Source organism: Athene noctua, chromosome 5 (assembly GCF_965140245.1).
Source record: "Athene noctua chromosome 5, bAthNoc1.hap1.1, whole genome shotgun sequence".
In the NCBI taxonomy this organism is placed as follows: domain Eukaryota; kingdom Metazoa; phylum Chordata; class Aves; order Strigiformes; family Strigidae; genus Athene; species Athene noctua.
Window position 1 is genome coordinate 38,715,754 of NC_134041.1, and position 13,227 is coordinate 38,728,980.

General features: G+C 37.3%; 1 protein-coding gene across 1 annotated transcript; it reads right to left on the reverse strand.

The window, feature by feature from the left end:
• Positions 1-9,412: 9,412 nt before the first annotated feature.
• Positions 9,413-12,201, reverse strand: LOC141961136 (pulmonary surfactant-associated protein A-like). The gene is made up of 3 exons (XM_074907740.1): positions 12,051-12,201; positions 10,505-10,579; positions 9,413-9,789 (listed from the first exon to the last, which is right to left on the reverse strand). Exons 1-3 carry the CDS (start codon positions 12,199-12,201, stop codon positions 9,413-9,415), a joined length of 603 nt encoding a protein of 200 aa, XP_074763841.1.
• Between the last annotated feature and the right edge of the window lie 1,026 nt (positions 12,202-13,227).

Consider the following 13,227-nt stretch of genomic DNA (forward strand, 5'->3'; position numbering starts at 1 on the left):
TGTGTCATTAAGTAGGAGAGATTTAACCATCCTACTTCAGTAAGGAATTAATAAAGATCTGTTTTCTATCAAGTAGAACCCATACCAGATTATACACAATAGCAATGAGTTTACAAAGCATAAAAATAGAACACGGCAGTACATCTAGATAAAAATGGAGTTGGTAACTGCATGTACCTGGTATAAATTCTTTATCCCATCTTCAGACAAGTGCACAAAGCCTCCAGGTTTACCTTGAACAGCATGGGAGCAGGAAAAAAGCTACTCCTAAAATTTTGTGAAATGAGTGTGGAGACAGGATTATTTAAAGCCAAATGTAATCCAGATTTTTTACTCTCCAGCGTAGAATCCTGAATTAAAAAAAACCAACAATGTTTCAGAATTTTGCTGTCTGGGTTAGAAGTTTTCTGTACCTTAAAAGCTTTGCCCCCAGTGACAGGAATGTCATTTATGTATCACAGAATCAACTGGGTTGGAAAGGATCTTGAAGATCATCTAGTCCAACTGTTAGACTGTACTTGCAAAGCTAGGCTATTTCAAATAATTAAAGTATTTTTCCAAAAGACAGTCTGCTGTCCTACAAGAGTCTACAGAGCAAAAGACAAAAACATGCCCTTCAAAGCTCTCTGTTGTACAGCAGGTGCCATTATATGCCAGTTTTCCCATGCAAAAAGCTACAATTTCAGTCTTAATTTTACATGGGAGCAATAGATGCATATCTGCTTTAGTAAGAAAGCCAAGTTAAGATAAACTGGGACAATGCTGTCTTTATCAATTAGCTTAAGAACAAAACAGTTTTTAACACTTATTCTTCAATATGGCATCCATCTTTTAAAGTATCTTCATCTCAGATGATAGCCTGTAAAAGTAGGTGAAAAATTTAATAAAAATGTTGAGATACAAAGAAAAAAATCTAAAATGGAAAGCTTTGTGATACAGTTTAGTAGGATTCAATGTAATTTAAACAGAAACCTATTTAAAGATGTTCAACTTACCTAGCAGTTTTAACATGAAATAAGAAAGACTCATTAAATGTTCTAATTTATAGGGCATGTAACTTGAGATTCACCTTGTTACAGAAAATACAGAGCATGTAATATGATATAATTTTGCATATGAATAGAAATTTAATGAACTTTAAATAGAATGATAGGGGGTTTCCTCAAGAAGTAAACATGTTAAAAATGTGAGAAAAATATTTGAGGGTACTTTCTTGATTTCTAGAAAAACTTTCACATGATTGAAAGAAAACCAACCCTTAAGCAGAACAAAGCGATTTCTCAATACATATTGGAACTACCCAATGCTTCCACAGCATGGCTGTGTAAATGTTAAATTGTAAATGTCACTGAAGATAAGCCAAAACAAATCCACCTGAAATATAATATACACCAGGAACACCACTGCCACTTTCAATACAGACTGAAAACTTATTAGTGATAATTACTGAAGTCTTGTAACTAAACAGAATCTCATAATTGTAGCAGCAAAGCCAAAAGATACTGATACATCTGCAGCATATGTAGAAATAAGAGCCACAGCAGCACATACTTAAATAACTTACAAAATACTCCAGGGGAAGTTTATATATCATAAATAATAACAGTTTTATCCAACAGAACAATAACCTTTCAGTGAAGGAAAAAGCTGCTCTAAATCACTCCTGTAAGTACAGAGGCCTCAGGACATGGAGCATCGCTGATATGGAAATGTATTGGCATTACTGATGTAGAGTCCTTTGTCACTGGTGTGCCCACAGAACCTAAATAATTCCTGCAGCATTGTTTATTGAGTACCCTGGAAAAGGCACCAGTCTTGTGAAAAAAATAAGCAGTACCCAGTTGTATGCACCTTGACAGAAGAGAGCTGTTTTAAATTTGTGTGAGTAACCTTTGTTTGAAGTTTCTTGTTACATTTCAAGTTTCTTCGCTTTTGAGTGTTTGACAATGCTTTTAAATTATTTTGGCTGAAGTTTTCTAACTGTTTTATGGAAAAAAACAAAAAAAACAGAGAACATGAGACAAGCCATTACCTGTGGTTCAGATGAACCTTAGAAAAGGTTACTGACAGGACCTGGACCTTTGCATCTGTGGTGAGAATAACTGTTAAAGGATTTTACCAGACTGTGTGTATCTCTAGGCTTGCTTTATTAACAACTCAGAGTTGGGCCATCACCCCAGTTAGTGGCAACAACTGACAAAAAGCATCTTATATTTATATGATTCTTCATAACATGCAATACAATACTAATTCATCATCAATTTCGAAAGTCCATTATATTCTGCAGCTCCAACTAGTTCTTCTCGTCCCGCTCTGGTTCCTCTTCTGACATTGCTGCTCACTGATGCAATCTTCGATCATCATGGTTACTTGTTTTCAGTATTGTTCCTAGAGCACCTGTGAATACTGCACTGAAATGTTAGTATGGTTCCTAGAGCACCTGTGCTGCATAAAACAATAGCTATTGATTAATATTCCTGCTATTAATAATATCCTAAGAGAAAAGAGATTTCTAAAGCTTATTCCTTTTACAATAACTTTAGCACTTCAACTACATCTGGAAGAAATCACAGGTTAGGCAAATATGAGAAGCGGATGAGGCTTGGCCACCATTAGGTGGGCTTCACATGCTGACTGATGTCCAGGGAAACCTGAAGTGAGACAGAAGTTTTCTTGTGTGATAGACTCCCAAGAAGAACTGATGTATTTAACAAATTCTAAACTTCTCTTCTTTTGATTTTCATTAATATATTGATAAGTGGAGCAAGCTAAAATAGATATTTTAAAATACTTACATTTCTAGTATGCTTGCCTAATAGAATATTCTATATAACAATCATAACTTGTAAACTATTTTCTGATCTTCCTTTGAGCTGCATATTGCAGAAGCCTAACAAGGTTCAGGGATAGAGATCTGATAAAGAATAAACAATTTTTGAGTAGTGAGGTAACCTTTCTTCTGTGTTTCCACATCTCTCATTAATGTTTTATAATTTCAGTGCTAGGGAAGAAAATGAAAGATATTCTGAGAGTACATTACGTTGCACAAGGTAGGAAGGTAAATGCAAAACATGCTAAGGACAGAAGTTGGTCAATGCTGCTTTCTTAGCCGCTTCAAGAAATACAGACACTAGAGTTCAATTTCAGTTTATGAAAGTGGGTGTGTATTCCTTCCATAAGCCTGTTTGTTAGCCTTTCCTTTGTATACTTAATCTCCTGAAAGTTTTTTCTTTGTTTTTTTTTTTCATAGTGCTAGTCACACCTCAGATGATAACCTTGAAAATTCTTTTCTTATACTCTCAGTTTGTACTTAAATGGCCCCAACCCGTCTTATGTTTTTGTTACATTGATTTTGTACTGTTCTGCTATTGTTTCCATTCTACCTTGCTACTACCTTGTCCTGTGCTTTCTGCAGTTCCTTTTCTATTTCAAGTCATTGTCAGACTGTCCTCAGCAGCTCCCTTATGCCTGGGAATATCAGGAAGAGCTCAGAACACACAGGACCTAGGGTCTCCTCTTCTCAGCAGAGGGTTGAGGCTATTTTTGCTGAACTTTGAAAACAGGAAACAAAGAATTCAGCAAGATATGGACACCTGGGATACCAAACTTCAGCATGGCTTTTCTTTTTTTTTTTAATTATGAGCAGCATTTTAGAGCAGAAAGTCTTCATTTTACCTATAGACATTGTGATCAGTGCTTGTAAATGCTACTGCTCTGAAGTTGTGTGTGAAGGATCCAAGTGGAGCTCACTAGACGTCTCTGACATGTCACTTGATGTAGCTCATCTGAAAAACATAGAAAGAAATAGTTTTGTGTTTATAACAAATAACAATACAGTATCTCATTTCTTCAATAGCTGTTAGTAGCAAAATAGTATTCCAATGGAGAAGAGAAAAAACCCCTCATATTTATGAACCAGATGAAACTATTATTCCACATATTCTGCAGTTGTCCTCCATTATCTGCAGAGGAAGGTTAAACTGTTCACTACAGTCTTTACTACCATAATTACCATTGCTTCAGCCTCCTCAAGGGTTAGCATATCCTTGCTCTACAGCTCCTGAGCGACAAGGTCAGAGAGGATCAAAGTTTCATTCCAGGTTTCACCTGGTTTATCATCCTTGAGCCAAATTCTGCCAAACCCTGGTTTCCTAACAGGCACTTCAAATCAAATCCGAGTCCCCTTATTATTTTTAAAGGTGCTACTCTAATTTCCAAGCATCCTGTTTTGACTGTGCTTTAAACCCAGGTGTGTTTGTATAACTGTAGGTCAATATGATTTTGTAACAATATGTTTCAACTTCTGATAATGAAAATCACTTGCAATTTGACACTCTGAGGTCCAAACATGTCGGTTATACCATTACACAATACTCCTAAGAACATTGTTTTTCTCTGGTTCATAAGAGTTGTAATAGGGCCATTTGTCTTTCTACCACTTCTCAGTGTGGTAATAAATTTCCTGGTGGCAAATATTTCTTCTATTTGCACTTGTTCTTCTAAAGAAAAGTTGCAAGTAAATGTAAAATGTATGATTAATCTTCATCCTACTTTGTATTTGCGGCACTGCTAGGATGTTGTGGCAGCAAGTACTGGTATTTTTCCACCATATATGATCTTTTCTCTGGAAAACAACAGAGGAATAATGTACTTATTCTTTAAATTTGGCTTCAAAAATTTTTAAAAAAAAAAAAAAAGTTAAATAAAGGAGGCACTGTTCATAATTTATGCAAGATAAGGTAGCCCTGTCAGTTACTACGTTCACATAAGATTGAATTTGTACTCAGTTTCCCAAGAACCATGGGGCTTGGGGTTTTTTAAATCAAATTTCTACAGAAATCAGGAAGCTGCAGAAAAATACTTATTTGCTGTAACTGAAGGTCAACTTCTTTACATGTGGTAGGGATTGATGGGAGTAGGGGAGAGGTTTTTGAATGCTCAAAATTGCTAATAGTATTTCTAAACTAAAGCGTCTAATTAAATTATACAATTATAACAGAGGATATCACTCCAGACCAGAGAGAATTCTCTCTTAAATCAATATCCATCATTTCTATGGCCAGACAAAACTCTGTTAAATATGCATGCAGTAACAACTGTATTAAATTTCTCTTATGTGATACACAATCCATTTGCTTCAGAAGGGACTGAATTTTTGTGACCTTTTACCTTGTACTAAGGTCTTAATTTTCAATCTAATTTTATAATATTTGGAAGAAAACAAGTTATTTTCTGAATTAAAGATCTTACTGTTAGGTTTCTTTTCTGTAGCAAATGATTATAAATCAAGGAAAAAAAACTAACCTGAATTTTTCCTGGTCTGGTAATTATGCACCAGGGATTATTTTTGCTCATTTCATTTTTAAGGAAATACTTTATCAAAATTATTTATCATACAACAACAGAGCAGAGAAACAATTTATTTTTGTGTTTTAAACAGTATTTAAGGCTTGAAATTGATAGGGTTATACCTGCACAAGAAAAGCCATCTAAAAGAACAAAATAACAATTTCTGGATACTTTTCTGTTCCTCTGTGGAACTGCAAAGAATACTCAAGTAACGTTCTACTGAGTGTGTACCTTCACCAGGATTTTAATTACCACATATGAATTCCATGAGATACAAACACATTCCAAGCCTCTCTGTAAAATATTGCTTTTTCTAGGGAATTTTATTTTTTCTGCATATGATGGTTGACATTGGACTTTTTTTTTTTTTTTTTTTCTATGAAGTTCATCAAAGTTAGGAGATAAAAGTCCATGCAAAAGAATGTGGACACAGGTTTTTTTAATAAAGGAGGCAGGAAACTGGCAGTCCTCCCCTTGATATCTTCAGTTTTGTATATGAGGCATAGTCAAGGCTGTGGACACAGAGCAAGGAGGGCTGCTTCAGAATGGTGTAAGGGGAAGACTAGAGCATAGCAAGAGAAGAGTTGAATACGAGTTATATGAAGATATTTTATGGAAATAACTGAGGAATTTCATTCAGTTACCTGAAATGTTACAGATCTTAGTGTGAACCATAGAGGGGAAAGTGCTGTCTAGATGTTCTTTGACTGGATCGGAGGAGTTTTTATTTTTAAGCAGCATGTATGTGTTTGATTTGTTTTTTTTTTCCTAATAGTAATGGCTTAAGCAGAAAGAAATTTGACTCTGAGACCTAGTTTAGAAGTTTTGTTTATTGATGTATTAAAAATTAGCTTTTGACTAAAAAAAAAATTAAAATCTGGATTAAAAGCATCCAAGCGTCTTGAAGTCTAAATCTGTTTAGAGATATGTGATATATTGTGTTAAGCCATTTGTTAAAATCCTTAATGTGTAAAATGTTACAAGAGTTTTATATAGTAATTTTGTAAACACAAAGGTGGTGGAAATAAATTGTTGATTAACTAAAGGAATAGGATACTCCAAACCTAGTTGGGGATCTATGTAACTGAATGTGAATTTGGTTCAGATAAAAAAAGATCATGTTTTCAGTGTGATGTTGTGTGTGTATGTGTCTTTCTCCAACATGATGCCTTCTTATGCCAGGTAATCATCTTGTTCTAACAAAGAATCAGCTGAAAGACTCAAAAATTGCTAACAAGGTTTACTCATTAAAGTACTAATAATTAAAATGCAAGAGGTAGAGGTAGTTTTAAGTAAACCTTCAACTCTAGAAGATTTAGTGTAGCTGGTAAGAGCTAAGCCTAGGAAAACTAAAAGGTATTAAGTTTAGCCTTAAAGTAACCTGATGATCAGAATTTTTGTCATGGCATGATCCTTCCCATTTGAAATTTTTGGCCAAAATGGTATCATGGTCATAGGTTTCAAAGGAAGCTATTTTGCTTCACACTTTAGAATCTGTCCAACATGGTTCTGGGTGTACTTTCCCTATTTCAAAGTCCTTGTCCACTCTCAGATCAGCTGGTGTGCTGTATGCAATACTGGATGTGAATCCTCCACTGCTGAAAGTATCCCCTTGTTTCCTGCGTCTGATGATGTTAAAGATTTCCTATTTGATAGGGCTTGAAATGACCATGTGAATAGATCCCATCCCTTCCTCCGTACAGGCTAAGGAGGAGGGGCAACACTGCCCAGAGTCAAGTTCAGGTTCCTATGGCCTCCCTGCCCACAGGCAAATGTGGGGGAGAAGGAGAAGATGAAGTAAATGTGGTTATGCATGTATTTTAACCCAGGTGCTTCCTATTTATCCCTAAATTGGTGTGAAAATGGTAATGGGTGAGCTTAGGTCTTCCTCACTACAAGGTAAGTTTGTGAGAATTTGCTACTTGGGGTACTTTATTGAGCTCCCACTACTCACCAGTTACCCAAACTGAGTAGCCATGAAAATATTTAGTGAAAAGATGCTTCCTGATCCTAGTGGCTGTGAGTCATGGTCTGACTGTGTGGTTGCTTGGCATGACATCAGCAGAGTAGCAGTTTGTGTTTGAACTGATTGAACTTCCAGTATTGCCCAAGGCCCCAAAATATTATGTTGTTGTTCAGTGGTTTGGGAGAAGGCAGGTGGCCTTGTATCACTGCAATGGTCATAGTTTTATGAGGGAAGGTGATGTTTGAGAAACAAAAGGCAATCTTTAGTATTTTATACACATATTTCTATGTCTAAATGGATCTAAAGCAATGTTTATCATAGTGTCTTGTAGAGTAGCTTCTGAAACTAAGAAAATTAATTGTAACTGGTACTGTTGGTATTTTGTTTTATAAAAAGTTAAATAGGGATGCTGAATGAATCAGTGAAATGCTTCAGTGTGGCAGAATACAAGCCCTATAATGCAGAGACGTACAAAACCTGAGACCATAATTGCTCCAGTGAAGTCAACCTCTGTGCATCTCTTTTAAGGCAGAAACTAATAAATAGAATCACAGAATCATCTAGGTTGGAAAGGAACCTGGAGATCATCTAGTCCAACCGTTCACCTAGTACAGTTCCCACCTACAGCATATCCTTAAGCTCCAAATCGACCCTACTCTTGAACACCTTCAGGGATGGGGACTCCACCACCTCCCTGGGCAGCCCATTCCAACGCCTAACAACCCGTTCTGTAAAGAAATGCTTCCTAATATCTAGTCTGAACTTTCCCTGGCACAACTGGAGGCCATTCCCTCTTGTCCTGTTGCTTTCTACTAGGCTAAAGAGGCTCAAACCCAGCTCTCTGCAGCTTCCCTTCAGGTAGTTGTCGAGGGTGATGAGGTCTCCCCTCAGCCTCCTCTTCCCCAGACTAAACAATCCCAGTTCCCTCAGCTGCTCCTCATAGGACATGTGTTCCAGACCTTGTCCAGCTTCGTTGCCCTTCTCCGGACACGCTCGAGTCATTCAATGTCCTTTTTGTAGTGAGGGGCCCAAAACTGAACACAGGAATCAAGGTGCGGCCTCACCAGTGCCAAGTATAGGGGCAAGATCCCTTCCCTGTCCCTGCTGGTCACACTAATCCTGATACAAGCCAGGATGCCATTGGCCTTCTTGGCCACCTGGGCACACTGCTGGCTCCTGTTCAGCTGGTTGTCAATCAACACCCCCAGGTCCCTCTCTGACTGGCAGCTCTCCAGCCACTCCTCCCCAAGCCTGTAGCGCTGCTGGGGGTTGTTGTGGCCCAAGGGCAGCCCCCGGCATTTGGCCTTATTGAAACTCCTACAGTTGGCCTCAGCCCATGGCTCCAGCCTGTCCAGGTCTCTCTGCAGAGCCTCCCTACCCTCGAGCAGATCAACATTCCCACCCAACTTGGTGTCATCTGCAAACTGACTGAGGGTGCACTCGATCCCCTCATCCAGATCATCAATAAAGACGTTAAACAGGAGTGGCCCCAAAACTGAGCCCTGGGGGACACCACTCGTGACCAGCTGCCAGCTGGATTTAACTCCGTTTACCACAACTCTCTGGGCCTGGTCGTCCAGTCAGTTTTTTACCCAGCAAAGTGTGCGATTGTCCAAACCTCGAGCAGTCATTTTTACCAGGAGAATGCTGTGGGAAACGGTGTCAAAAACCTTGCTAAAGTCAAGGTAAATCACATCCACAGCCTTTCCTTCATCCAATAAGCATAATTGGAAATAGTTGGAAATGCTTCCACTATGAAGCCATGGGCAATTTTAACTTCAGCCTTTTCCAATATGCCAAGTCAAACCTTGGAATTTTCTTCTAATCTTCACAAAGGTACAGTGCACCGAGACAGTCTGCCATAAAAAATGAATGCTGAGCTACTTCTAACCCTCCAAAAGAGACAAACACAGCAGATGAGGCACATTTTAATTAAGTTAATCACCTATCACATTTGGCATTTTCTTAAGGAAAAAAAGCAAACCACAATATGATTAATTTTAGATTTTCTGACATAGAATAATCACAGAAATTGCCTGAACCTGAGACAGGATATGTCATTGTTTCCATAATTTGAGGTGGCTGAAAGGCCATTCTTTAAAATTCACAGATCGTGAGGCGATACAGGTTGCATCTTCTGTCATTCCAGGTCCCATCAGTGTACATCTCTACACATTTTTCTGACCCTTTGCCATTGGGCTCATGTGGGTGCCACTTGGTATAATTCAGAGGTATGCCATTCATATACATAAATTGACCTGAAGTCTCACCCTCTTTAATGCCCAAGTAAGCATATCGGTTATACTGTTTCACAATACCCAGAATCGCTTTATTCTCCTCCTCGTTTGTGGGAGTTGCAAGACTTCCTCCAGCCTCCTCACAGGATTCTAGTGCAGATGCAAAATCAACTTCCTTTCCATTGCTGGCAAGTATTTTCTCTCCTACTTCTATTATTTTCCCATTCAAAGCAAGCACTAAAACATGAACAGAAAAAACCTAGTTAGCTTTTTTTAATTTCCTATAGCATACTGATGAGAAAGCAAAGAAAGAGAAGTCAAGAGATGAAGAGAAAATTAGAGGTGGTAAGAAGAATAGAGGGCAAGAATGAGAGCGAAGCATGAAGAGGAATAAAGATCTTCAAATTTTACCAAATCGCTAGTCATTCACTAAATATATTATTATCCTGCTTCTGACAACCTGTCATTGTCTTCTCCAAGACAAGGATGCCCCACTAACACCTGCTACATACACTATCAGCTCTATTATATTGTGAATACTCTCTAAAGAGGATGAGTTTGCTTCAAATTTGAGCAAGTGAAACAAATTATAATTTTTGTGAATTCCTTCTCAGTACAAAACAATTTACCACCTTTAACAATCTGATAGATAAAAATGCTAGCAATGTGGCACAAGGCTGGGAAGTTCCCATGAATCCATGTGGAACATGCAACAGCTGGAATATTTTTGAATAATTTGAATAAATATGCATTAGTGTTCCTAAGAAAAATCTGCTTCTTCAGGGAAAATGAGTCCCCATCTCCCCTGCTTTGGATGCGAAGATGGAGTTTTGGGATGCAGTACCATTTCCAAGCATGATTTCTTTCATGCAAGTCATGATTCTATAATGAATTTTGCCTATTGCACTTCAAACTGATTGTGAGCTTAAAAAGTAAAAATGGGAAAAATTACCGCCTTCAAGTCTGGAAAGTCGACGTTTCAAATCTAAAATGTTGCAGAGTTCAGTGTACAGAGAACCAGGTAGACCTACACAGAGAAAAATAGAAGTTATACAAAAGCAAAACTAGGCTCTACTGGTAAGAACAATTTCTTGGATATAAAAAAAATTTCCAAAACTAACTAGCACACAGTATATTTTTTTTAATCATCATCTGGCATGAAATAAATATTTCCCCAGTATTTTTTCACACTGTTGTTAAGCTATATCACAATAAACAAACAGAAACCTCCAACCCTCTAAAATGCTGATCATTCCCCTCTGCACAGAAAAAAATGAATTTTTCTAGGTTGAAGCCTTATGGTTGTCATGTCTTTGGCTTTGCCAAAGAGAATTTATTTCTTTCTAATAATCATTCGTGAGATTTTGGGGCAGGAACCATATTATTTTCTTTTTAATCTGCTTGATGGATTGCTTTATAGTGGAATCTTATTTTAGTGGAAACCATGAATACTGGTATAGTTTTGTGAAGTACAGGCCATCCAACACTGCTTGCTAAAGATGGGAAATCACTGTAAAGGTAGATACTTTTTTTTCATACAAATATCCATGGATAACAAGGGTCCTACATGTAGAATAAAGTTACTAGTGTGCTCTCATGATCATATTTCCATTATTCACAACTAAAACAAATGGCAGTGTAGAAGCACAATATACTGCTGCATCTCTCTGAGTTGCAGTGTTACAACTCTTACTGCACTTCCCAGTCAGTAATAAACAACATCTTTGACCTAATAGAGAGAGTCCACTTGACTGACAGAACACTACATGGACATCATCCTTTTTCACATGGTAGTCCAATATCCCTTTTTTCTCCTTTCTCACCTTGTGGCCAAGGAAGAACACCTCTTCCATGGGCTCCTAAGAGACCTGGAAAAGAGAAGCATAATTTTCTTTCCAGTTGATGCATTTTCTGGGAACTTCAGGATGAAATAGAACTTAAACTCAAACTGAAATGTGTGATATCTATGAATAATTTTGATAGTGGTTTAGCCTTAGTAATGGACCTGGAGAAAGCATTTCTACATAGAAAGAAAATTGCACAGTGCAAAATGTGTTCTTTTGCACATAGCATCTTTGCATACTAGAGAGACATGCCAGAAGCCTTTTAATTACACTTGTAAATACCAGAGTAATATATTCTTCGTACTTTTAGGGGAAAAAAAAAAAAAAAGAAAAGAAAAAGAAAAAGAAAAAGCTTCTGCTGTGAAAGAAGCAATTGCCTTTGCAAGGTTAATGAAAAAGCACTACAAACATATATATTTCTATATATTATATTTATATGTTTAAGTATTTATAACCTGTTCATTTCCACTCTTCTCTCAGAAGAGAGAAGGGGCCTATCTTTTAGAAAAAAAAATAATCCATTTCCTCTGTTCAGTTTTCCCTCTCGTTTAATGGAGCTGCTTCCTCAAAGGAGCATATACTTCTGAGTTAACTGGTTTTATTCATCCATCCTTCATGACAAGGATTTTTTGCAAAAAAGGGATGTTTACTTACCTGGTAGATGTGACTGTCCTTTCAGACCATCTCTTGCAGGCAGTCCAGGGATACCAAACAGACCAGGAATTCCTGGACATTTACACAATGCATCACAAGTCACTAGCAAAGCAGCTACTGCTGTGAGCATGTAGGACATGTAAGAGAACATGATTGCTCAGGCCAGCTGTAAAAAAACCCACATATTTGTCAGGCAATGATTCTGTAAGAAGGTGTAGGCAGTGGCTTATATAATTGAACACTTTTTTTTTTTTTCCTTTCCCATTTGTCCCTTCTTGAAATTTACAATCTTTCCTTGTTTAAATAAAGTCTATAGTTTAGGTATAAGAGATTTTCCAGATCTCTTTTGCTACTGTTGCATAGCTTATAGACAAAACTCTTTCTAAGACTGATACAGATTGGTATGCTCACTATAAAATGACAGCTACGCATTTAGGAGTAGTGAAGACAAATCATCCTTTTTTCTATCACTGACTAGTTGTTGGATTAATCCTTGAGAAATTATGGGCTCAGATGTAACTGATCACACTTAAGGCATTAGTTGTCTGTAAGGGCTATAATCACTCAATGAAACATAGATACCTGTGTTATCAACCTGAAAGGCACCATCTGCTACAGTGGTTGTTGTGGTGCTTTGGAGCTAGTTAGCAATCTCTTTAAGCACAGTAGTATTTAAGCACATTTATTTGAAATAAGACAACTGATAGAGTGTTTTACACATTGGCAAAATTTTATAGCTCTATTGGCATTCCTATCTTGAACAAAATTCCACAAGCTTGAAAATGTCAGAATTAGTCTTGTAGAAAATGCATTTTTGCTGGTTGGAAATAGGCCTATGCATCTTATTTTATCCTTTCAACTATAACATTAAGTAAGACTATAATCTCAGTGACAAAATATCATGACTAAAAAGCACTCTGAAACTATAGCTCATGGGTTTACAATGCAGCTAGTGGGTATGCAGCATTAGTAATGCTGTGTGGTTATAAAATCTGAACTGATGGACTATGAGACACTATGGCATGGACACATACAGTTATTGGCATCAATCAACTAAAATAATAATAGATTGAAAGAAAGGTTCAGGATGTCAGAATGGGTATACCTTTCTAAGTGAGATGACCCTGATGGGTTGACTCTCATGCAAAACATATAACTCAATACCCATGACTTTTCT